Genomic DNA, 26911 nt, shown 5'->3' on the forward strand with positions numbered 1-26911 from the left:
GCTTTAGTTCGCCAGCCCTAATCCTAACCCAGTTTAATGTTAATAGTTTTGTGAAGAAAGTTTCATGTTTATTTTTATTAAAACCTGTAAAATCTCGGACCAGCCAAATACATGAAATATTACACTGATGTTAAAGATAAGATAAGATATTCCTTTATTGTCCCACATGGGGAGATTTCATTGATGCAACGCAGGTAGATACAGAGGTAGCGCCCCCTACTGGACACCCCACTAACTACAAGCGCATGGAAACAGGAGTTGCGGGGCCTTTTGTACAGATACATTACCCATGTCTATTTCTAATGCCAACGTCTATTCTCTGACAAAGAAAGCAAATCAGCGCAGCCAACCAAAAAGTACTGTGACTATAATTTAGTCGACTCCTTTTTCTAATAAAATGTCTGTGCTTCTCAGCGCGCTCCGATCAGTGGCCTTAGTGCTAAAATCACCTATTTATTATTTTCCGCAACATGCGTTCTTTACATTTATGCCATTATGATGCATTATCGACCCTGACTGTGCTGGGAATCACTGCTGTAAAGACAAATGTCTCTGGGTTACAATTAATGTGCGTGTGAGACGGTTTTAATCAAGGCTCATTCAAACTGCATCGGTGGTTGTAAAATGTGACTAATACTGCTGGGTGTATTGAGCCTTGTCCACTGCAGTGACTACCCATGGACAGTGTGACCGCCGACGGGGCAGGGCTGGCACACTCGCTCCTACTTTGCCAATAAAAAAAGAGGCCTATTGTGACTTGGAAGAGGACAAAGATCCAATATCAAATTTAAATGATTTACAATTGTCTGTTTGGTTTTCTTTTCTTTATTTATTTATATAAAGCATAACATTTGTAAAACATATATTGAATTAATCAGACAGAAAAACGTAAACACCATTATATTATTTGTAGTCGTCTGAAACAGTAACAAGTTCCATGTAGCGCTGGGCGGTTGACAGATATTATAGATCACAATATTCTTGACAGTAACATATTAGGTCAGTCCAACAGAAATGTGTTAAAACTTGTCTTCAAACGTATTAGTTGACGTTTAATTTTCAGACCAATGGAAAATGTCTGTAAAATGCATCTCAAAAGCGCAGAAATAGAACATAAACAACAAACAAACAACATAATTTTTTTCATATTTTAACATTTATTTTTGTAGTAACAATAACCAGAGTAAGGCCTGGATCCATGCTGAGAATATATCCGACTCTCTTCAATCTGGGACGCCCTCCACAGGTTCTGCAGCTGATTGATGATTGCATCAGCGCCTAAACCTGGGCTTGGGCAGGGGTCCGGTCCCTCCTGATGCGGTTCATCCTGGTACACAGAAACTGGGATGGAGTCCGGTTCCGCCTTGATCTCAACGAGTCCTGGAGGGGGTGGTGACCGGTTCTCTTCCTCTGCCGTAGGATCTGGGTGGGGGGAGATGAGCAGCCGGCTCTCCTGGAGGTGGAGTAGTTGCAGCATTCGGACTTCCCAGTCAGCCAATCTTGCTGTCACGGGTTCCTGGGACTGCTGCGACCGGCACATTTTCTGCTGTAGTTCTTGCTCCGCTCTCAACGTTGCAGTGTAATCCTCATCGCGGGGTCGAAGTCCATGACTCTGAGGGCGTGAGTTCCGGATATCATCCATCTATATTGAACCTCACAGGTACAAGCTGACTGCTTTCTGATTCGGAACCCTGGCAAAGAAGAAGTAAATCTGGAGGACTCGTACAGCCTCTTATATACCTGATGCACATGTGATGTCACAAAGCACACGTGATGTCACAAAGCACACGTGATGTCACGAAGCACACGTGATGTCATGAAACACACGTGATGTCATGAAGCACACGTGATGTCATGAAGCGCACTTTCATGCAAAGGCGGAAGCGCCCTTGAACAACGGAAAGGAGACTTATAGGAAGTTTGAAAAAAAACACTCTCACTAGAAGATCTCTTATAAACAAAAACTCCTAATTTCAATCCAAGGTTCTTTTTGTTCGGGTTTATTAGCGGTTAAATATTTGTGTTTTCGGCGTTTTAATATGAAATTCACATGATAAAAGTCATATTTAGCGCGTTGGATGTAGTTTGTCCACCTGCGTGTTGCCGTAGTAAAAGAGTTGGAGTTGCACATGCGCAGAAGCATCTGGGCGGCGCAGATTTCATTTTGATGCAAATTTGGCACTGACTCATATAGATCCATGAATCACACGCCTCGTAACTTACGAGTCGTATGTAGCCTAGATCCACGATACATGCTCGAGCCAAGCGTGTAGTCTGCCGGGAATAATTAGAAGAAGAAGAAGAAGAAGAAGAAGAAGAAGAAGAAGAAGAAGGAGGTCTGTGTAGTCGAGTGCAGAGCTGAGCTAATGCTGATGCAACACTGACAGTTCAACCCAGCCGGCTTTTTACAGCTCATAACAGCTCATTCTGTTTGCCTTAAGTAAGTATTTACATTATACGCTGTTATTCTATTTGCGTGGTTTCTTATCATATCCTTACAGTAAATACAAAACGAAGGGAGGATTATTTATAATGACGTGAAGCCAGGAGGCATTAGCCACATAGTTTTGGAGCTAATGCTAAGTGCTGTGTTTTAGCTGACGCTTCCGTTCATCCTGAACACAAACTGGACAGATCACTGCTCCTTACTTATCCGACATATCTGTTGTACCGGTTGGTTAGCTTTAATCTGTTCTTGTTAATGCTGCCATCTGTTACTAGAATATAAGCCTTCCAGACAGGTGACAATAGCAGTGTGTAACTATTTATACATATGAGCAAAACATACTGAAGCAAAACTCAACTATTTGTTGTCAATTATTTCCTCGTCAAATAATGCAAAAGTGCCTTTCCTTTTAAACTCGTAGGTCAATTGTAATGGCAGGCCAGTTAAGTCCAGAGGAGAAGATTAATCTCATCACCAGAAACCTTCAGGTAAGAGATATTTACAAGTACACCTAAAAACACATAATTTAGCTCAGTGTAAAACTGGTCCGTGTAAACTTTGCAGGAGGTTCTTGGTGAAGAGAAGGTGAAGCAGGTCTTACAAGAGAGGGAGCTCCGAGTTTACTGGGGCACAGCAACTACAGGCAAACCACATGTGGCATACTTTGTACCCATGTCGAAAATTGCAGACTTCCTGAAGGCTGGCTGTGAGGTGAGTAGAAGTCTTTGGAGTATTTCTTTACAAAGGGAAAGTACTTTCATTACTGCTGCCACATCATCTGGTTACAATATAGCAAGTCTTCTGTTCATCTATAGAAAAAAACATGTTGTGCTTTCTCTTTTTACTAGGTCACAATTTTGTTTGCTGACCTGCATGCCTTCCTAGACAACATGAAGGCCCCCTGGGAGCTGCTAGAGCTCAGGGTGAAATATTATGAACAAATCATCAAGGCTATGTTGGAGAGCATTGGTGTTCCTCTTGACAAACTCAAGTTTGTCAAGGGCACAGACTTCCAGCTAAGCAGGTTAGACGTTTGGGCAGTGTGCCTTTACATGAAGTATGCAGTTTATAACGGTTATTATTATATCTTGTAACAGGGAGTACACACTGGATGTGTACCGGCTGTCCTCTATGGTCACCGAACATGATGCTAAAAAAGCTGGAGCGGAGGTGGTCAAACAGGTGGAGCATCCTCTTCTTAGTGGTCTGCTGTATCCTGGACTGCAGGTATTTAAGAGAAGATATTCCTTTATTGTCCCACATGGGGAAATTTCATCCCCCAGTGAGAGTTTACTACTGATAATGAGACATTTGTTTATGATGTAAAAATGTATGTGACTAGTTACTATACTTGTACTAATAATAATTGAAAAAGAAGGTTAAATAATGTACCATCAACAGGCTCTGGATGAGGAGTACCTGAAGGTGGATGCTCAGTTTGGAGGAGTTGACCAAAGGAAGATATTTACTCTTGCAGAAAAGGTTTTTTTTGTACAACATATGTCATTCATATCTCATGTGGTTTCTATGTTGAGAAAGTATAAGGAAGTTTTTAATTTGCCCAGTACCTGCCTTCTCTTGGCTATGCTAAACGTGCCCATCTAATGAACCCTATGGTGCCAGGGCTGACCGGAGCAAAGATGAGCTCCTCGGAAGAGGTAGGTTTTCAACTATTGAGATGGGAGAAAAACAAAATATTAAAGTTTATAATTTTGTCCTCACCATTTTACTTCACAGGAGTCCAAGATTGATTTGCTGGACTCAAAAGAGGATGTGAAAAAGAAGTTAAAGAAAGCTTTCTGCGAGCCTGGAAATATTCAGAATAATGGTGTCCTCTCCTTTGTCAGATATGTCCTGTTCCCTTTGCATGGAGGTAAGGTTGTAGGATGTAGCATGTAATTTTCACCTGGATTGTGAATTTCAGATATAAATGTGTATTTGTCCCAGACTTCTGCGTCAAAAGAGACTCTAAATGGGGCGGCGACAAAGTGTATTCTGTGTTTGAAGAAGTGGAAGAAGACTTTGCGGCTGAGGTAACGGCATCTTGAAAGTTATCTAATGAATTCCATACATATTTTAAACTTTTCTCTTTGTTTAAAAACCCTTAGAAAATTCATCCTGGAGATTTGAAGGCCTCTGTGGAAGTTGCACTAAACAAACTGATGGAGCCAATCAGAAAAAAGTTTGAGACCCCTGAGCTTCGCAAACTTACCAACTCGGCCTACCCAAACCCTTCAAAGAACAGTCTGTATTTAAATGTGGGTTTAGTTCCAGATACAAGGATCAAATCTGATGGACATGTTTGTTTTGCAGAATCGGGAGGAAAGGGAGCCAAGGCTGGAGGAGGAGGAGAGGATGACGAACTAGCCCCATCCAGGCTGGACATACGAGTGGGAAAGGTCGTCAGTGTGGAAAAAGTATGTTTCGATTGATTCAATTCAATACATGAAAGTACAAAATAATGCTGCCTTTTGAGTAGTTATGAAATGGTGCTCCGGTTTGTCAGCACCCAGATGCAGATTCACTCTTCCTGGAGAAGATTGATGTGGGAGAGCCAGAGCCAAGAACGGTAGTGAGTGGCCTTGTAGCGTATGTTGCACAAGAAGACCTTCAAGACCGAATGGTGTTGGTACTGTGCAATCTTAAACCACAGAAGATGAGAGGAATCGAGTCACAAGCCATGCTGTTGTGTTCTTCTATGTAAGTTTCCTTTATATTCATACCACTTCATTGATGTCTTGTTACAAAGAAATGTAACATTTCAGTGAAGGGGATCCCAGGCGAGTTGAACCTCTGGATCCTCCTGAGGGTTCGTCAACAGGGGAAAGAGTCTTTGTAGAAGGCTACGAGTCAGGCAAACCAGATGACAGACTCAACCCAAAAAAGAAAGTGTGGGAGAAACTACAGGTGGGGATTGCTCAAACTGATATTTCGAAATAAGTTTCTGTCATCGTGCTCTGGTAGTAAATAAAATGTGTTCTCTTTTTCCACCTCAGGTTGATTTGAAGGTCTCAGACGAGTGTGTAGCCCAGTGGAAAGACAAGCGACTATCAACCAAATTAGGACAAATCACATGTAAGACACTGAAAGGAGGCAACATCAGTTAACTGCACACACCAGGACGGGTGCCTCTAAACATCTCATCTACTACCATGACATCAAAAGCAGCAGAAGTCAAAGAATCTATGGACAATGAAAAGAAAACCAGTTATGTGAAGATCATCTTTGGTTGCGGTATCATGCTTGTCATATAAAAGTAATTTTCCATATTATTCCAGATTACTAATGTAAAACATTTTTAACTACATAGCACACAGTACTGAATTCTTTCAAAGGAAATTAATCTTGATACATGAAATCAATTCATTGTCTTGGTGGCCAAATGATCAGTGAGAGGTTTTATCTATATTTGCTGGGTGAATCTATAAAATGCATTACATGTTAAATAAATGTACAAAAAGCTTGCCAGGTTTGTTCTTTCTTCAATACACTGATTTTTATTTAAAGTAATAACTGTACATATGAATACTTTGACTTGACAGTCTGAATATTCCACTCAGCTTTCTTGAAGAGGAAAAACATTTGTGCAAATGGGTATAAGCTAGATTTTTCTTTATTCACCCCATCTTCTCTTCTCCAAAGATACTATTTGCACATGGTTTACTTGTATAAAAACAAATTTCTGCTGATTTATCTCCCTTGTGTTTAACACATATTAAACATTTTTATATATTTTAGCTCTGCTGTAAATGCACTTTTTAAAAATCTACTAACCATTAAAACCATTAACTGATTTATGTTACAAAATAATTACACAACACAGATATTTCACAGGAAGTCCTTGTCAGAGCTAGAGGATTACCTACTACTTAACTCGGCCACAAGAGGGCAACAAAGAGCAAGCCACATACAGCGTTTACAGTCCCAAGCCTCTCTGGGATAGGCTTTAATAGAGATAAATAATATAGAAAAATACTCCAGAATAAAGCTGTCATAAGAAAAAGGGAGGCTTACTTTTTGCATAAATATGTAAGGCCATTACAGGCTAAGGCTTTTGGAATACTTAAAATACTTGTTACGCAGCAATATCCAATCATACTGTCCGTAGAAGTATTTGCTTGCATGTCGGCTTTGCGTGTTCTTCTGGCTCTTCGGTTTGTCACCAGAATGTCGCTCAGAACAGTGTCTCAATTGTGTCTGGTGTCACTCTTGTAGCTGGAGGGGAAAGATGAGCGCAGGTTAGACATAATGACATCACAATAATACAGTTACTTATGAGTGCGCAGTAATTGGATTTAGCTGCAGAGACATGATCATGAGCTTTAGGTTAGGCAGGCACATGCTTACACATTCATCTAAAACCCTTTGTAAGCAGGCATGGTTCCTATTGTATATTGTACAATGCTCTGCTCTATGTTAGTGTCAAGAGAGTACAAAATATGCTTGCTCCAGTATTACTGACTAGATATTTCTTAGCTCTTTGTAACAGAAACTATGTTCGGTTGAATGTCAGATTTGGTGGTAGATGCTGTTTAAGTCAATGAGGTCTTTGTTAATTAAACTGAATGCAAATGTGGTCCACTGCTCACACACTGTCAAATGTCAATAATTCATTTGTTTTATGGTAATGAAGGCCTGAAAAGTCTATTTTCAAAAACAATTACGTGCCATTTGTTGACGGCAACATAATTTACAGTGTTTTCAAAAGCCAAATCTATTTTAGTGCTATAAAATATGATTCCACCCCTTCTTTAGCAATTATACTATTAATATGAATAATAATTAACATTATTAATTTTTTTTTGAGATATCAGTTTTGGAAAATTAACTTCATCTGATTATGATATATTTCACTATAATCACTCTGATCTAGTCTAGAATCTAGATCTCTAATTAGGCATAACACTTTAAAAATCCTGTTAATTTGTTTTATTTATATCAAGCTTATTACAAAAAATTAACTAAACAGAAAACAGGGCGGAAAATAAACTAATCAGAGGGGGAAAAAAATGCTTACTTTTTGTTTCAAGTGGAGCGATTTGATGCTGAATGCCAACATTTCCTGGAAACGTCTGCAAAGGTCCCCCACTGTCATAGCTTGGTTTTCTGGCGACTGGTGGAGGAACAGACTTGATCCCACCGTTGGAGCAGGCAATGCTCTTGGACTTTTCTGACAAATGCACAAGTTCTGCTGCCAAGTTCTGTGTCAGGGTTATCTGGGCTTCAGGAGATGGACCCACAGTGTCAATGATCACCTTTTTGTTGCTCCGCGAGAACACAAAGCTGGCTGTGGAGGCTGTGGACTTGTGTGTGTCGCCTCCTGGTTCACCTGTAGCATTGTAAGGAGGTAATCTTGCTACCGGTCTGGCCAGAAGACTCTCCTTTCTGGACATTGCAGCGGTTTTCATGCGGATAGCTTCATGTAGCCGCAGAGAAGGTTGAACCACTGTTACAGAACGTTGTGGAGATGACGATTTAACAGATAGTGACTTGCGAATTGGCTTTTGTGGTATGTTTTGTGCAGTTTGGACAGCTACAGGACAGCTTTCTTGCAATAAACCTTCCCCATTTGCTGATTTCTCCTCTGAAGATGCGTCGTCTTCTCCTTCCGCCATGCTGACTGACCTGAGCCGCACCATTTGAAGCAAGGAGGGAGTGACTAGCGGTATGTTGGCATCCTCTTTGGGAATAGGCACGCTTTTGTGGCGGGTATGGAACTCTTTGGCCCTGCTTGCGCTGGGCTGTCTTCGGAAATTAACAGACGAGGATTGGTTCTCTACGGTTTGGAGGGCGGCGACGTGGATGGGATCTTCAGCTTTCAGAGAGTCTTGCCTTGAAGAAGTTGATAATAACGATCCTGTGCTTACGGTTGCTAAAATATCAGCTTGTGTGCCTTTCTGTAGAGTAATATCTTCGCCCGAAACCGATGTTGAGGAGCTCTCTTGCTTTTGCCTCTGCAGTACATGCTTGGTTAAATTAGTAGGGTTGTTTTGATCAGTTTTGTCGCGTTTTGTGTCTACGGCGTTATCTACCGGCAGAGGAGGAGGTGGCGGGAGAGGGAAGTCCGTCTCGTCCTCTGCCTCGTAAGCTTCTTCCAGTGGTGGTGGAGGAGGCGGCCAACAAGATTCTGGAACTTTACTCTCTTCTTGTACCTTCTGTAATTCGACAGAAGGCAGGAACAAAGTGGATGGAGGTGGTTTTCTGGACAGGGGAGGTGTTGGGTGGTAGGTGGGCGGAGGAGTGGCCGGGGGAGAGTCTTTTGGAAACTGAGGCAGCTCTATCGTAAGCGTGTCTGTTCGTGGACATCCATTTTCTTCTGAGTCGGTGTTGTTTTCTGCGTCGCAACATTCAATGGTTTTTGGTTCGTCTTCTAAAGGTTTCGTTGGAAGTTGTTCTTCTGTCGTTGTTACCGTTACAACTGGAAGATTATCATGTCGTTTTCCCTCACCAACTTGGTCTAATCCCTCATTCGTCCTCATTCCTTCGCCAACATTATCTTGAATTATAAGATTTTCTTTCCCCAATGCCATCTTATTTGGATCATCAACATCACGTTTCTCGCTCTCTGATAATTCCACCTCATTTTTCATCATGTTTTCTTCCACCGGCCGCTCATTCTCTTCAGCTTCTTGCTTCAGCGTCCTCGCCTGCTTCACCGTGTCCTCCAGCGGTTGCGACAACTGCACGTTTCCATAAGATCCGAAAAGAAGTTCCACAGTGTGCCTATTGTGAGCCCAAACCTCTGGAGGAGGCGGACACGGCGCTCGGACGTTAGGGTACGGCGGTATGTTAATAAGACTTTTGATTTCTATTGAAAGTTCTGATGAGAGGGCGTGAGACGTTGTGCAGTCCTTGAAAGAAAGGTCGTTATGGACAGGTTCAGATGCACCAGAGGACAGCGACGTGAGCGAGGAAGATGGGGAACCCGCGGAAGTCGACATGCGGGATATCGACCTCTCCGGTTTGACTGGTGACTTCTTCTGTTTTTCCGGGGACGTTGGGGAGAACTCTTTTGGGGACAGCGTTGGAGTGCCGCTTTGACTGGAGTAACCACTAGATGGAGAGATGGTGCGTTCCATTTTGTCCCTTTGCATAAAAGAGGCCTCAGACTTGGTTGGTGTCCCTCCATTCTCCATGACAGAATTGGGCGTGGATAACGTAACTGTTGTTCTGCTGGCATCAGCCGTAGTCGGGCTAACATCATTCTCTAGCACAGTTTCCTGACATTTAACTAAAACTGCAGAGCTATTTCTGATCTTATTACTATGAAGCGAGTTTGTTCTACGTGGTGGTGCCGGCGGTTGCTTTGTTTTTGTAACCGACAAACTTCTCCTTTTGAGGTTTTTGTCCTCCTCAACTCGTGATATGTCCGTCTCGGAGCCATCTCCTGCAAGCAAATCCTCGTTTGGACTCGTAGGACAGCTAATAATGCTAACAGAGCTATGAATGCTAACGAGATCTTCTCCAGAATAGTCTTGCTGGTTCTCTCGCCCGCTCACGCTCAGTCTTTGTGAATCTGAGCCGCACGTGCTCCTTTTGGACGAAGCAGGGGACGAGATTAAAACAATGGTCTTTGAAGACTGGGACTCGCTCAAAGTTGATGCTGAAGTTGAGTCAGACAGGAGCGTGGAGTTGTTCAGAGATGTGTCATTTTGGGAGCTCGCCGTGTCAGATCTTCTGGAGAACAAAGGGCTGATGGGTGAATCTCTAGATCCAAGGCTGCTTTTGCTCACAGTGCGAACGCTGCTGCCTCGAGTGCGGCTCAAACCGTGGTCGATCTCTATGACGTCCACAGAGGCGAGCAGCACAGCGTTAGGGATGATCGTGGACATGTAGGTGGCCTGAGGAGACATGGACATCACTGGACCCTAGAACCATCAAGAAAAGTCACAGTTTAATAAAACAACATAATCATCAAAAAGGAAATGAGTCCAAGAAAATTATAGTATTAACCATAATCCTAGGACACCACATTTTACTACACAAAAGGTAAATAGACAAAAGATTGTGCTAGTGAACAGTTATGTATTCTATTTGTATTTTTGTTGTTGTTCAAAGGAATAAATGACCACAAATGTTCATTGTGTCTCTGGTCATATTTAAATATCAAAATGATTGTCCCTTTTAACAATGTTTTAAAATAATGAAATGGAGAAAATGTACTACTCTTCTGAAGAAGCCAAGTACAAACATCCACCAGAACTATTTTATAATACAAGTAATATATACTTTTCAACAAATGCATTGCTTCACATTCTGTTAAGATTAATATGATCTAAAAATATTCACATAAGTAACATGCAGGCATTTGCAGCTGAGAGTTGGGCTAACCTGCGGCTCCTGTAGAAAGCTAAACATTGTGGCTGGAGAGGAGAGCGACGATGTCATCCCAGGAACTGCGACAGATTTGGGTCTCAGCGTGGAGGTGGGGCCCATGTGATGTCCAAAACCCTGGAAGCTAAAGTGCTGCTCATCTTGGTACATTGCCTGGAGATGCTTCTGCAATAGCTTATCCTCTCTGGAAACCTGCTTTGAATAGCAAATAATATATCGATATAGAACTGTACTAGTAATGTATTAGTGATTGATTCAGTGGTGATTACCTCGAGCTCAGAAAGGTGCACTCGTGCTCCTTCCTTGTTTGCGACTGGGGTCCCTCCGTCGACAGTAGGGATGATAACTACCCCTGACTGGCTGTCACTAGTATCGTTATTTTCTGGAAGCTGTTGAAACGTTGAATGTCGACGTAAGGCTGTAAAACAATTCATATTTAAATAATTTCAAAATAGAGCTATGCTAACATTTATATGTGGTCTGTGGTTCATTTAGCATACCAAGCTCTTTTTGGACCTGGCTGGGAATGCCCATGATGGTCGTCCGTCTGCTCCTCTTCTTATTCCGGTCTATGCTTTTCACGGGATTCAAGGGTTTAAATGTGGTCCCTAAGGTATAATTCAAAAATATAATAACATTTTATGAAAAAAATACTTGGTTTGACTTTTAAATTAAGTTGAATCAAGAGAAGAAACATTCATATACTACACTGAATACAAATGGGAGTTAATGCATGCAAGTCTGTGGGTGCTCCCTCACATACTCCACTTTGTACTGATATGCAGACAGCCGCATTGCTTCTAATAAAAGTGAAAAAGTTCTCCTGTCTATATTAAGAGTAGGTAGTGTGTGTATGGGTCTTCCTGTTTGATTTCACACCAGAACTGTGGCACGTAGCAGCTGCATAGAGGCTCAATGTGCATGACAAGGACTCATAACACTGGTTTAAAACAACAAATATAGGCCCAAGAGTTTTTTTGTTGTTGTTGGCAACATTCTCTCCAAAACATGATGCATATTCCAAGTATGAATGCTGGAAGAAGTTTTGTGTTTTTGTGTGTGTCTCTTTCTGTCTGGCCTGAAGCATAAATCAATTCTAATACAAAATTTCTTACCGGTACTAACCAATCCGTAATTCTTTAAAATTAATTATTACTGGATATTTAGATGAGATACTATTAGTGTAGTTTCATCGTCTATAGTTCCTGTCCTAAAACAAACACAGGCCCTGAAGAAGCTTACCTTGGCGTGTTAGCCCATGTTTTGTTGACCCAGCAGAGAGGACACTGATGTCAGAATTCCCTGTGGAGGATCTGGACTCCGGACAGCCATCTTGGTCCTTAGAGCTGACGTCCTGCTCCTGCTGCAGAGTGTTGGTGGACTGCACACACAGCATTGCATTAGACTTGTGCTTTGTCTATGTCTCCGGCAGTAAAAGGTTCAGAGACAATTTAAAAGTACTTACGGCAATGCTCTCATCATCAGGGAAGGACACTTCACTTCTGTGTTCTGTGGACGACAAATGGGGAAACGCTTTAATATATAGTAAGTAACTCTGACCCCCAAGAAATATTTATCAACTAAAGTACTGTAAGAAGAAGAAGCATGCATCATAGTTATTGAATGATTTGAGCAGACATTGCCGTTGGAAAAGTATAAACATTTTTACTCAAGTAAAAGTACAGTTACATGGCTAAAACAAAAATTGAATTAAAAGTGTAAGAACTGCTTTCAAAATTGTACTTAAAAAGGTACACTATGTAACTTTCAGGAAACCATATTTTGGTACATTCTCCATGCAGATAGATAGATTTTATGCCATACTGTGGAACATTATAGATAAAGGAGCAACATCTCCATGGAAACCAGAAGGAGGAGGCTCTCCCAGGCCAAGTAAAAGTACATTTTGTGGAGCTGCAAGCAGACTCACAATAAGGCCACAGTTATTTTATTACTTGGTTTACGGATCCGCCGCACTTAGATTATTGATTTCTACAATATAAATAAAATAATTTATTATATCATGTTTTTTTATAAAGTTCCGCCGACAATGCAAAATAGCTTTAAATGAAATATAAAAAGCGGTATTAAGTCAAAAGATAAGAGCGCGTGAAGCTATTTTTCGTCAAAATCCTGCGTGAGTCTGTGACAAAGGCGCCGTCCCGGCCGAAGTACTTTTTTTTACACATTTCTAATGCAATAAAACTACAGGGTTGAAAAGGAGGTCTCAATTGGTTCTACCTGGTTAAATAAAGGTTACTAAATAAATAAATAAATAAATATATATATGAGTGTTTTACCCAATATCTTCATATGCATTGAGTTTTGGCCAGTCAGAGTAGGTTAAGCTGTTCTGTATTATGTATTTGTGGGTAAAGTAAGGAGCAGAGACAGTGATGAGACAACTAATGATGTTAATTATACACAAGCACATGTTTAAAAATCAACTCAAAAAAGTGAAATCACCCAAACGCTCTACTCAATTACAGCAATGTCAGCGTTTGTGTTTGGTTACTTTCCACTTTGCTTCTACTTTTGGGATTGACTGGAAGTTGTTATTGTGATCATCTGAATCACACACAATATCTTTAACATTCTACGTCGTCGCACATCACATCTGACCTTCCTGTAGTATTTTGAGTCCCTCCTGCGCCTCGGTGTGCAGGTCCTCCAGGTACTGTGGTCTGCTGCCTTCAATGAACACATTCTCCTGGTGATGCTGAGAGGCCGAGTAGTGCACCGACAACCTCTTCTGCTCCTCTGTCCGCTTCGGCCCAGCTGTGAAGACAAAAAACACACTAAATGTACACGTAGTAACAGAAAACAGGAGAGTAACTAGTTCAACTTCCCACATGTTATCAAAGGTAAACAAAGTGGACAGGTGTTTCAGTCCTAAATCTTTTATCGGCTTGGAGTGAGGCCCTTAGCGTAAAAAGTGCTTATTTTAATTAACTCAACACACTCTCCCAATCTCTCCAGAGCAGTTCGGTCGGGCACTCGTCCAATCCTGTCAGGTGCCCCACACAAAACCTATGGCTAGTCTGCGGGGGGTGGGATAATCACATTGACCACATGTGAAGATATTGGTGACTCTACCACATGAGAACTAGAGTAGAGTTTCCCTAAAATTTGTTATTTTCAAAGTGGGCTAAATAATCCGATACGACATTGACCAAAAGAAGGGACATTTTCAGATTTAAGTGGGTGTAGCTAATTAAAAAGCAGCCCTGAGGTGTCCGTTTCTCTTCCTTTGTTGTTTGTAACACAGTGGCTTTGAGTAGCAGCTGGTTAGGTAATCTTGTGTGCCAGTGAATAGCGGCACACTGGATGCAAGTGTTCTCAACAGGTGTTCAAATACAATCCTGCCCCTGTCTGAGTAAGTCACAACCTTGTCTTCACTCTTTAATATGTTCTTAACCTGGAGCATCCACACATCTGGAGTATGGAAAGACGGATTTGTAAGGTTTCTACATCGATGTAAACAACCAGATTGTATGGGGGGGTCACAGGGGTCACAAGACTTTACTGTGGTGGGTCAAAGCTTGGTTAAATGGGGATTATTCTCAATAATAAAGAAAAAATGAATGAAAGAAACATGCAAAATTCTAGATACTTTGACATACGTGATCACCATACTGCATTTCTTATCAGATTTGTCAACAATTAGCTGTTAAAACGTGACTCCTGATGCTTGAATATGACATCTTTTCCATAATCTATTCAGCATCAACAAATATACTTCACATCATAAGAATGCCAAATTAGAAATCTATAATACCAGCATAAGAAGCAGGTACAGGCAGATTACTGCGGGAAGTTATAGGCTTTAGCTTAATCGTCAAAAAAGTCAGATAAGCTCTTTATGTCATTAGCGGGGTCCAATCAAAGAGTAATGTGCCAATTGGTTGAACATTGCTTAAATATAGAAGATCGAACATGGGTTACAATCAGGGACAATGAATAATACAAACACTACATACACTTTGTGAAAAATTATGGTGTAAAAGGTGCATACTATTCCCAAAGCAATGCAGCACTCACCCTTCTTTTTGAAGACAGACAGCAGAGAGTGGATGCTTTTCCTCAAGTATACAACCATGCCTAAACAACATGACAAGCACCAAACTCAGAGCAAAGAGCAGCAAGTCCCTGTTGTATTCCTCCAGATGAAATATGAAGTGTAACCCTATGCACAGAAGTGTTGCTCTGTCGCCTATTGACGTGTGGAGTAAGTGACTTGGTATAAAACGAGTGCACAATGAGCTCTGCCTCCAGCCGGGCGTCCTGTCCCAGCTGCTTTATCCCCGACTCTGATACTCTGGTCCCTCCCCCCTCTGTGTCTACTTCATTCTGTGGCGTCTCAGTCTTCATTTGGATTCTCGGCGTGGAAAATCCTGTGCCTATTGTCGACTGTGGAACCCCCCCTTGTGCAAAACGGCTGTCAGAGTTTGCCTTTCAAGAGCAACCCAACCTCCACAGCACTTCAGGCACGTGTGGGATCATTCCTATATGCAACAGCCTGCTGAAGCTCTACTATGTAATTTCATGTAAAACTATGGTTCAAATTCACCCACACAAAGTTCAAACAATTCCTAAAACTATTCCTTTACCCAAACTGTTCTGCACAAGAGAACAAATGCTTTTCCTGCCATTTTTGTTTTAATGTTTAACAGCTCTTGAACTTTTAATTGAAAATAAAAAACAAAACCAGAGTGAAACAATTCATCATAGCAATAATTGTACTGAAAAAAGATCTTGAAAACGTCCTTGTCTTTTGTAAAAATGTAGAAGCCTTCAGCATCCGTCAAACTCATTATTTAAGGACTACATTGATTGCTTTTGACAGCAGAGGTTGAAAGCAGAAAATCGTAATGTAATTTGCCACATATAATCTATCTTTTATAGTTTGTTGCCACTATCTCTTTCCTGCCACTGTTGCCTCTGTATGCACTATGGCCTGCAGAAGTTTCAGTTATAAATAGCTGACGGCGTTTCATCATCGCGTCTCTAATAGTGCTGTACTTGGCGTTATCCCAGTCTACTAACGTTTCCTGAAGTACAGAGGCCGTGAAATCCGACACGCATCGGGACAACGGAATAGCTGATTTCATGGACAAAAAGTGAAAAACAATGCTGTGTTTTTCATGTATGAGGTAGAGCGTACTTAGAGCCACTTGCACTGTGAATGTGTGACTGTTTCCAATGACACAGGGCAGCGGGGGTCTACAGCTGCACCATACGCTCGGTCCAGCTGGAGGGACACGCGGCCAACACAATTACCTTCAAAACATGAGCCCACCATTAATGGCCGTGCTCTTGGTTAATAACTGCTCGATATTATTTAAAGTAGACATAGTGTGCTTTTTTACAGGTATTCAGTATTGAACTACAACAAAAGTAGATCATTTATTTACAAAAGTAGATCATCATTTTGCAAACTGTAATATTGCAATGAGCCATTCGCAGTTTCACTGTACCGGCCGTGTGTACTTAGACTTGCATGGCTTAATCTTTGAGACAAGCATATGCTACTGGCAGGATCAACCAGGTTGACTTCCTGTTCAAAACTGAGAACTGATTTAATGAGCCATTCGCAGTTTCACTGTACCGGCCGTGTGTACTTAGACTTGCATGGCTTAATCTTTGAGACAAGCATATGCTACTGGCAGGATCAACCAGGTTGACTTCCTGTTCAAAACTGAGAACAAGAACTGAGAGGCAGGCATGACATTTTAGAACTCTACATGTGTCCTTTAAGAGTCTCATTTTTCCAAATAATAAGAACTAAGCACAAGGATGTGGGCGGGGATAGGGGGTAGGTCAAAACAGGAATTTTCTGAGCACTTGAGCTTCAAATGCAGGATGATACAGAATTATTCAAACATGCAGGAATCAATTAAAATACAATTTTGAGTAAACTAATGATGAGGAAACACAAGGTTAAAAGCTCATTAAAGTTGATTTTGCATACTGTGTTCCCTTTAAAGTATACAATTTGACATTACACAATGAGTTTCAAAAGGGAGCAAACTTGTTCTGAATATAACTTTTGAGAGGCAAAGAGGGAGTGAACGACCGTCTAACTTCTGCGTCGGGCGCGAATTGGCCGCCGCGGTGTGTAAGTAGCTTAAGCTATTGGCTCCATCTTGCAACGCTCACAAAAGATAATGTGCAGACCAATTAATCCATAGAATAAACTGATTCCTTTAGTGACCATGAAACTACATAGTACATCCTTCCTTTGCTCATTTCCGTCTTAAAAATTGAGTTGACATGTAACGGCTTGCCAATGAAACCAACACAATAATTGACAAATGGACAACGCTGGCAATATGACAGGAGCTTGGAGACCGTCTGAAGACCACTTGTTGAGACATACAAACATTGCAGTGTTTCGTCTGGCTCAGAGGATGAAGAGCTTATCCTTGGCCTTTCCACAGACTGTAAACAGAGAAAAATGAATGAGCTGCTAGTTGCGGTACATGCGTTTATCTATTCAGAGCATAATTCTGTTGTGAACATGGGCTATCTCTGTGTTCAATCAAAGTGGGTCAGAATACAAATTGAACCCTCCGTGCAAAATTACAGTGTGTGTGTCTAACCCATTATTATTCAAATTGGGTTGTGATAAATTGCCGATCTTTCAAGCGTGCAGTTAGCATGGTCTGACGGGTCAAGGCTGCCAGCTCTATTTTTGACCATTAGTATCATCTTAAGTTTAATTTGTCCCTTTATTTTAGTAAATAAAATGAACGGGAACTGTTTTGGCGAATCGTTTTTCATCTATTCCTTCCACGCCCCACGTTTTCAATGCACACGTATACTATGCACGCACCCGCTCGTCTGGCCTGACTGTTGTTAAACCAAGACCCCGAGTATCAATATTCATTAGAAGGTCTAAAGAGACACCATCTGTTCTGGGGGGAGAGGGGAGAGGGGAGCGGAGCAGGACATGGCTTTGATTCCATACCAAACAGCACGCCATTCCTTCACACAAGCAACAGAAAAAAAAATACAAAAAAATAAGGAATTCATTTCACAATAAGCTTCAAATAAAAATGGAGGGCTCAATTATTGGAGTAGTCAGTTACGAGCTTATGTGTGTGATTTATTGTGGTCTTTGTGGTTCATGGCCATAAGTCAGTCACTTTTGTTAAAATGTCAAAAACTACAAAAGCCCGACTTCATTGAAACATCGTCAGGGTGAAGCTAAAATCAATACAGCTGGTAAAATGTTGTCTCTAGTTTAAATTAATGGGTTGGAAATATTGCGTTTATCAAGTGTTTCCTTGTAGTTTTACTTTAGTCAGCTTTAAAAGACCCTATTAAAAGAACTGACCTCTATGTTCTGTGAAGGTTAGTGAGTTAGTTTATGCTGTTAATGATCCCGAAAGGAGCAAGAGTTCATGATAAGGACATATATAAATCCAGATGTTGAGAGTCATTACCGTGGAACAAAACTGTTACATTAGCCATTTCTAGTAAACCATTAGCCTCGTACACACCCATGTATTAGCTCACTTCACCAGAAATCTTCTCCTCTCTGACTCTGCAAGCGCGAGACTGTAAAAACAGCCGTCATTCGATGAGGACAGTTACTGTAGATGCACAAAAACACTTTTCCCTCCGGACTGTCCAAGCCCTCGCGCCGACAAACATCACACACACACACACACACACACACTTATTGGAAAATGTAATGGCACATGGTGAGCAGCATTATCTCATCTTGTGGCCTCAGCTCACCCGCCCAACCGCTGCACAGGGGCGGGTCAGCAGAGAAACTAAGACCAAGGCAGAGGAGAGAGTGATGGGCCGCTTTTGTTATGAGCACAAAGTATCAGGTGAACATGGAGGTCACTGGGCCGTTACACTGCAGGTCAGGAAGAGTTGTGGGGTGAATGCGGCTATAAAAGAACGATGCACACATTTACACAGTCCAATGAATATGTCTTTATAAAGGAATTATTTGTTTTGCAATAAATGTTTTAATGAATTTTAATGAGAGAGAGAGGGAGAGAGTGGGAGGGGGAGAGAGGGCGGGGGAGGAGGAGGAGGGAGAGGGGGAGAGAGGGAGGGAGAGGGAGGGGGAGGGGGAGAGGGGGAGAGAGAGGGAGGAGGAGAGAGAGAGGAGGGAGGAGACATAGTCTCTCCAGCGTGTCCTGGGTCTTCCCCGGGGCCTCTTCCCGGTGGGACATGCCTGAAACACCTCCCCAGGGAGGCGCCCAGGAGGCATCCGAAACAGATGCCCGAGCCACCTCAGCTGGCTCCTCTCGACGTGGAGGAGCAGCGGCTCTACTCCGAGCTCCCCCCGTGTGACCGAGCTCCTCACCTTATCTCTAAGGGAGCGCCCAGCCACACGGCGGAGGAAACTCATTTAGACCACTTGTATCCGCGATCTTGTTCTTTCAGTCACTACCCAAAGCTCATGACCATAGGTGAGGGTAGGAACGTAGACCGACCGGTAAATAGAGAGCTTTGCCTTTCGGCTCAGCTCCCTCTTCACCACAACGGTCCGATGCAGCGACTGCATCACTGCAGCCGCTGCACCGATCCACCTGTCGATCTCACGCTCCATCCTTCCCTCACTCGTGAACAAGACCCCGAGATACTTGAACTCCTCCACTTGGGGCAAGGACACCCCACCCACCTGAAGAGGGCAAGACACCTTTCAGCTGATGTGGGGTCAGGAGCAGCAGGTGGGGTCAGGAGCAGCAGGTGGGGTCAGGAGCAGCAGGTGGGGTCAGGAGCAGCAGGTGGGGGCTTTTTGTCTGCGGACCCTCCTGGTACGCGGCCCACACCTTTACAATAAGCCAATGTTTAACTTTCTATAGACCCGTTTCTGCTTTTGCTTTAATAACTTGCTCAACATTTCTCAAAGCCTACATGTATAAAACACGTTAAGATAAGGTTCCTTTGTTAACTATTTATAAGGTGTTAATAAGCACTAATTATTTGAAGCACTTAGACAATTACGGTACTAGCATTTTTAGATAGCTTATAATAATGTTTATAAGTTATTAACCAAAAACAAATGTGTGTTAATAATAAAGTACAACATATTTGCAAGAGCATTAATAAGCTTTTTATTAAATAAGGGATATGTAATCTAATAAATGTGCTTATAAACAGATAACTAGAGCTTATTAATGCATTATAGAGAGTTAACTAATGACCCTTATTTACCTGTATAAAATGGTTGTATTATGTTATTTTTTTGCCATTATATTTTGATAATTATGATATTTAATTAAAACAAACCTTTTTTATACTTATAATGCTAATAGCTAATTTGTTGCACTTTTCTTATGAACAAAGTATATTTATGAGCTGTATCGGTCTACTTTAGACATTAGTACGTTTCCGCTCCTTTTTAAATCTAATTACACCTGTTTTAATGCATCTCTCACGCTGTTACAAGCCACGTACAGTTTCTAAATGATTTTACATGTAAGAACAGTACATATTTTGACACCCAAGTATATGGTATGGAGCATGTTTAACTGTGTTTTGCCCTGCTTTGTTTCCAACTCAACCTTGACACGTGAAAGTACCGGTAAGTGTTTTTGTGACAAAAAAAAAATCAACTTCAAAGACTAATTGCACCTTCAGACACTGTGTTCTCTTTATACAGACGTTTCCTTTCAACCTATATACTCCCTCTCTCTGTCTCTGTGTTCTTTCCTTGTATCCGCACCCAGAGGAATTCTCTCACACAGTGGCATCATGGGAAGTGACAGTCACATACCTGGTGATTTATTTCCTCCCCTCCTGCCCTCTGCCACACTGTCCTAAATTCCATCTCTGCTTTTGTAGGCTCTATCACATCTTACTCTAATTGAACTTGGAATTTATTCAGTGCATTTTTAAATTGTATATGTACTTACACTAGTTGTGTGCAAAAGGGGAGGGGGTTAGTCCTAGTTAATACAAGAGCAGTGGCTGTGGAAAAGCACATAACTCAGACTCCCCCGTGCTGCTTTAGAATACAGATCAGGGCAATATTCAGTAGGACCACGGTGAGTGTACCTGAAGGATTGGCTGTTACCGTGATAGAAGGCCATATTGCTGGTCACATTTTAACCCGAGCTTGTTGTGCACTGGCAGTTTCATTACCGTTCACGGACCGGCAGCAGTTATGGGCACAAAACTGTGTGGCAGCAGTGATAGGTTAGTTACGACACATGAAATTATGTCACAAGAATAATTTCACGTCTCAAAACATGCAAAACAAGACATTTTTACATAGAGCTTAAATACAGTAAGTAGTAAACAGTATGTCCAATTATGTCCTTATTGTAATAATGCCAACAAAAGATGGAGTTCACCATATCATCCAGATGCTAATTTGCATTCCTTTCAATTCTGACTTTAGAATCCCGCTGATGCTAACAGACTAGCACGCCAACAAAATTAACCTTATGCACCACAATATTGCAATACAACACTGGAAAGTCTTTTGGGAGAAACAAAGACAACTAGGTACTTTGTTGGTCGACTAAAAGACATGCCCAACACGCTGAATAGTTTAGACTAATATTTGGTCACTGAGCTAAATTATTAGAAACTCTTGCAAAAACAACTTTGTATAAAGAAAGGTACCAAGTTCAGGGTTGGAATTTTTCTTGCAAGAATCAATTGGTATCTTAAGTTAGATAAGGCATCTGGTACACTCTGTTTACTAACACTATATTACAGTATGAGTTTTACCGACATATTGTAATATAATTGTAATTATCTAAACCAAAATGTTATTGAATATAAGAATAGCAAGATATAAGAATGCAACAAATTCCAAACCGAAAGCACCTTTGTTTTTTTAAATGGAAGATTCTGAATGGCCTAAGCATTATTTTAAGTATAATTATCAGTTCCACCATTATGACACTAGACAGGCTCTAGCTGCATGTACTTTTTTCTAAGAGATGTTTCAAACCACTATGTTAATATTAATGTATAAAACTAGATTAAAACATAAGATGATGACATGATACTTGCATTGACCTTTTAAAATGATTTATGTAATACAGTGTAATATTCATTAAAAAAATATTCTTTGTTTTTTTTGCTTAACTTTTTGGGAGCGGTTTGATTAGATGATTAGACAGTTGTTTTATAGTTTGATTGTCACACTTGTTTCAGTTAATTGTACTTTTCCATACTTTCTATTTTCTACTGTGGTCCTTTTATCTTTTATTCTAATAAATAATTAGTCGACTAAGACACAATTGACTAATTCATTGACTAAATAACAAAAGGACAACAGCCCCTAGTCCTGAATGAAGATGCTTTGTTTGGATCTGGAGTAATTTGTCAGTATGCATTTAATAAAACCTTTGCTGGAATTCTAATATCATTATCATCTCCAATACATGGCTAGTCTATAAAGTAATTACATATAGCAGTGATACATCTTCCTGAACTGCGTGTTGTCTCTTTGTATTTGCCTGTGAAGTCATCATCTTAAATGGTGACTTAAAGCTTGAACTAAACCGGAGCAGAAGTGACTTTCCCTGCAGGACCCCACTGAAGAGCATCCAAACATGGCAACCCAAAATAGTAACTGTCACTCTATTCATGATGATTCCTTTGTCACTTTCCCTAAGAGGATTCTGGGTGTTTCTCCTGCAGGAGCTGTTTTCTTCTGCTTGTCAACATTAGAGTCTTTTAGAAGAGTATAAACACGCAGATATGGCTCACAGTCGACCCGCCGTAAGTAAGATAATAAATCTGTTTGTACCATTTAGTATAAGAGAGCGAACAGGTTTCTCACGGGTGACCTCAAGGCCGAGAAGCAACCAAATGAGAAAGAGCAAAAAGGTGGTGGATATTATTTCTTTATTATTTCTTCACCTCCTGCCTACTGCAGTGACTTCCTCCATCCATTCCAATCATGGAAGCAATGTTTTGATAAACATGAACTTGCCATTTCTTCTGTTCAGTAGCGTGCATGTATTTCCCTAAGAGACAAAATATGGAGATCAAAAAAAGCCATCACAGAAAAAATGGATGACACAAATTGCGCCAACGATCAAGGACCTGATATTATTGCTGACATCACATTTGACTAGACTTTGGACCAAATGGGATGCTTTATTTTGGACTTTGTGCGCCTCAATTTATCTATTTTTATCTTATTTTATGTTATGTTATTTATTTTATCATTATTTGTTTATGTCTGCTATCTTAAATACATATTTATCTCATGGGTTCTCTCTGGTCTTGTTCTTTTTCTTGTGTTTTTAAATTTTGAAAAATGAAAAAAGAAAAAAAACTGAAAAAAAAGAAAACTGTAAGAGTTCAAGTCAGCCACTTTAACAAGTCAGAGAGTAAAACATCAGGGATACCGGTTATGTCAGGTCACTGTGATGACGTACAAGTCCTTTTAGCATGATTGATGAGTTAATGCAAGCCCTACAACTTCCGCTGCACTTTAAAGCAATGACTCATTAGTCAACAGGACAGGACAGGTTCAGCATCTTCTAATCTTAGACATTTGAGCTTCGTCTTTTGTTGTATTTTTCTAATTAGTCAGCACAATTTGTTGGTTTGATAAACATAAAGTACTTCCTCTGTAGTGGGAGAAGTGGCCAGCATCTATGGTAAATACACTTTATGTCCATTCTGAACGCTCTGCAAACAACTCAAATAAAATATCTTTAAAATTAATGTATTTTCGTATCAATTTAAAGTGGGACAAAACACACATTATGTTCGCGAATAAACTGTTTACGTTGTGTATGGTTAGCATTTTCTACTGTTCCTAGTCTTTTTTTTTTTTTTTTTGCCATTTTCGTCTAAACTAGGCTAATTTCCTGCTTTTTGGTCTAAAATAGTAAAAACAATCGAGTGTGTGCTGCCAACTATGTTTGAACTGCATTTCAAAACTCCACAGCAAAGTGGACACTACTTTTTCTGTGACACTTTCTGCATTAAAATCAAGCCGTTCCCGTTCCCTTGAGTCTTCCAGGTATTTCCCCGTTTAACAGCTCATGTTTAGTTACATTTTAAACGCAATACATTTATGGTCGTATGCATCAAAGTATTTAGTGATATGATTCTGGTACATTTTAGACATTTTCAAACTAAACTAAATTGTGTGTAGTTGTAGCACAACATAGGCCTAGTCCAGAGTTGGTATTGTGTACCTTATTTATTTGACAAACTTTAACTTCTGCGTCCTGTGACAAGTCCGAACTAACCCAGACCAGAACGTGTGCCTCCAGTGGTTCTGTGTGTGAGAGCGTTAGAAACGTAGGGAATGACAGTGTTAACAAGTCTCTCCAGCGCTGACAAAACAACAAGTCATTCTGACAATCGTGAACTCTCAGTGTCACAGAAAGTCTCGGTCACTCTTGCTCACAGAAATCCCATTATGCACGCCCAATGAACTAAGCTGCTCCTCGGTAAACAAGTTCATACCGTTTTGACTGAATCCGTCTGAAAGCGTGGGTAAATCTCCATAAAAAGACGACAGCATGTTTGGGCAGCCCCTCTGCCAAAATGCCCCTGCACAAAGGCTGGAGCTGGCAGAAGACATGAGCCATATGTTTTTGACCACATATGATCCTCAGATGGAGCCTACACTTTATGTACATGTTCCATTTCATGTCAAGAGAATTAACCGAGCTGCTGCTACTTATCTGATTAGTCTAGGAGTGACATTGTGTCATCAAACTGCAAAAAAAAAACTCCTAGTGTTTATACATAACACATAATGACTCAGATTTTCCCTATTTCCATGCTTGTACTGTAGGCTTTTCCCCCGGTATATACTGTTACCTCTTAAAAAAGACAAAACCTGATTTCACGTGTTGTGTGCCACGAGAAACCAGAAACAGAAATGGAAAAGACCTTTCTGATTGAAGCGTGATTTCATTTGAGTTCATCAGTGGTTTAATCTCGGTTTGGCTCTCTGGAAGTACCGGGCAGGACACGCTTAGCCGTCACAAGTTTTACATTATAAAATCAGATTCTGTCAGTACAAGTTTGCTTACCTCACAGTGATAGCCATCTTTTTACCCTCAGCACATCATAAGCAGAAACGATGCCCTTAGACTTTTGTAATTGTAACTGGTAGGCAGAATAACACAGCTTCAAACAATATCACCAACGCACACATACATTATTGTACGTGTTTATACATTAATAACAACACCTATTACCTATTTATTAAAAAAGTGCACAGGTCTAATACAGAAAAAGCATTATTTTATTTAACAGGATGGTATTAGAATTAGTTAAATGTGAAAATTAATGGTAAAACTGAGATAGTCCATCAACCATGTGTGTCTCAAAAACTGTGTGTTGAGAACGCAATATGTTTTCAAATCTCACAACTGCGCAGGCCTTTTTGAATAATAATGCAGCACTGTCATAGGCCTAGTATCTACTTATCCTCCCTTATGGCCTTGGTCACTCTCACTGCAGAATCCAAAACGGAAGGATTCAGTTTCTTGCCCAAGGACACTAGCAGAGTGAACAGAGCCTGGATCAAACCACAAACTTAGGTCTTACTGCTGATAGTGCCAGTTTGCGTGATAGTTAGTCAGTACAGGGTCTAAAGTGCTGGGATGATCTCTTAAACTTAATATGGGCTTATAACACAAGCGATTAATTAACATGTGGAAGGTAAATCACCCTATTCTTACTGATCATTTAGGTCGGATTACAGAGAATTAGCGACCAAACGTGTCATTCAAAACCAGACTCCCTGACGTTCCCATAGTCATTGCTAAAGGCTAAGGCGGTACAGAGGGACAGAGGGAGGCAATGAAGTGCTTTCAAGTGTATAGGCCCATGACACCTGGCTGTAGCAGGTCAGAAAACAAGGCTACAGGTGTTGAAGGTGACAAAACAGGCAGAGCTGAGAAGGGAAGATACCGCCTTTGAGGCCTGCAGCCGCTAATGTCACACGAGGGAGGAGAGGTGTCTTGAATGACAAGGCAAAGGCTTTCACTGCACTTTTAACACTCTGACAGATTTGGGTGTAGTTGTAAATGTGGATTATTCTGGAAGATGGATGTATCGTATGACTCAAAATGTGTGCAAAAGTAAAAGTATTGCTTCTTTAAAGTTGTGGAACTAAAAACTTTCCCCTTTAACTGTTCTTTCAGCTACTACTTGTATCGGGTCAGGCTATTTACTGACCACTGTAGATGCTCAACATATTTTCACTTATGTTATTTTAAGTATAACAAATAATTTAACCCCATTAACATGGCATTTTCACTTAAATGGCAAAGATGTAGAGTTGTTGATGCAAAAGTATTCTGAATATAATTAGATTAGTCGGGATCAAAATACGTTCACTTTGTAAATAAGGTTTCTGCTTTGGTATTGATTTGTCTCAGGTTATTATTATGACAGATACATATAAAACAATATTATTGTAATGATATTGGAACTGAAAAAGGTCGGTATAAACTATAAGGAACAATATTTCTTGGGTTATGCACTCAGACAATTCCAAATTTAATCCAATAAATGACCTGCGTCAGGTTACTTTCTAGCTCTGTACAGAAGAGGTAAAGCAGTCACTTAAAGGTACATTGTGTTCAGCATGTTAACACTCCTAACAAGGCGAAAACACGAGCTTAAGGAGGGCTAAATGACATAAATGGAAAGTCACTACACTCTTCTGATCTCACTGCAGGGAATCAGGGACAGTGTAACTAAATGGGATCTTCAAAGGAGACCTAGACAAGATCATCTTAACCCAGCTTACAGAATTCAAAAGGTTTAGCGCAGAAGTAGGATAATACGATTCAGAATTTTACATCCTGCACCTGATATCTCCAATAGAAATGAAGAAAATGAAATCACGTTGCGAGTACACTGCTATGAACAACCTAATTCTGCATTGAAGCAGCATGCTGTCACCTTTACGTGTCTGCACCATAGCATTTTTTAGTTCAGCTTTGGAGGGCAGCTTTCTATTCCAATAGTTCTGCGCCTACATTTTTTTTAACAGAGTGAGAGATGAAACTGCCAGCGATCCAAGGTCAAAGGAAATGGTGAGTAAAGTAAATGCAGCAGATAGAAAGTGAACATTTATAGTCTCTAGACACAAGCATCATTACTAAAAAAATACATAAATTGAACAAACTGTGACCTTTCCCGAATAGATTC

The 26911-nt window shown here is 40.7% G+C and overlaps 2 protein-coding genes across 4 annotated transcripts in view; one reads left to right on the forward strand and one right to left on the reverse strand.

The window, feature by feature from the left end:
* The first annotated feature begins 2217 nt into the window (after window positions 1-2217).
* Window positions 2218-5861, forward strand: yars1 (tyrosyl-tRNA synthetase 1). The gene is made up of 14 exons (XM_072447648.1): window positions 2218-2440; window positions 2868-2934; window positions 3011-3157; window positions 3295-3470; window positions 3544-3673; window positions 3848-3928; window positions 4012-4104; window positions 4184-4319; window positions 4394-4479; window positions 4555-4690; window positions 4760-4863; window positions 4953-5146; window positions 5212-5353; window positions 5443-5861. The coding sequence occupies exons 2-14, from the start codon at window positions 2878-2880 to the stop codon at window positions 5551-5553; spliced, it is 1593 nt and encodes a 530-aa protein (XP_072303749.1). The 5' UTR covers window positions 2218-2440; window positions 2868-2877; the 3' UTR covers window positions 5554-5861.
* A 280-nt stretch (window positions 5862-6141) lies between these two features.
* nhsl3 (NHS like 3) overlaps window positions 6142-26911 on the reverse strand; it is a 30822-nt gene continuing 10052 nt past the window's right edge. For 2 of the 3 annotated variants that reach the window (XM_072447644.1, XM_072447645.1), the window contains 8 exons: window positions 13403-13558; window positions 12246-12289; window positions 12023-12161; window positions 11281-11388; window positions 11050-11198; window positions 10778-10975; window positions 7464-10314; window positions 6142-6661 (listed from right to left, as the gene is read on the reverse strand). In XM_072447644.1, coding sequence (XP_072303745.1) covers window positions 6621-6661; window positions 7464-10314; window positions 10778-10975; window positions 11050-11198; window positions 11281-11388; window positions 12023-12161; window positions 12246-12289; window positions 13403-13558 — 3686 coding nt within the window. In that variant the 3' untranslated portion in view covers window positions 6142-6620. Of the gene's footprint in view, window positions 6662-7463; window positions 10315-10777; window positions 10976-11049; window positions 11199-11280; window positions 11389-12022; window positions 12162-12245; window positions 12290-13402; window positions 13559-14821; window positions 15158-26911 lie in introns of those variants that run through there. The other variant, XM_072447646.1, reaches the window with a different exon arrangement.

This window comes from Eucyclogobius newberryi, unplaced genomic scaffold (genome assembly GCF_026437365.1).
Source record: "Eucyclogobius newberryi isolate DKJ021-1_F unplaced genomic scaffold, fEucNew1.0.hap1 SCAF_16, whole genome shotgun sequence".
NCBI classification, from domain to species: Eukaryota; Metazoa; Chordata; class Actinopteri; order Gobiiformes; family Gobiidae; genus Eucyclogobius; species Eucyclogobius newberryi.

Excerpts from the sequence above, each read along its gene's own strand:
- yars1 (XM_072447648.1), top strand. The coding sequence starts at position 2,878 with ATGGCAGGCCAGTTAAGTCCAGAGGAGAAGATTAATCTCATCACCAGA. Across the intron at positions 4,105-4,183 it reads AGATGAGCTCCTCGGAAGAG|GAGTCCAAGATTGATTTGCT; the intron begins GTAGGTTTTCAA and ends TTTACTTCACAG. Across the intron at positions 5,354-5,442 it reads AAGTGTGGGAGAAACTACAG|GTTGATTTGAAGGTCTCAGA; the intron begins GTGGGGATTGCT and ends TTTCCACCTCAG.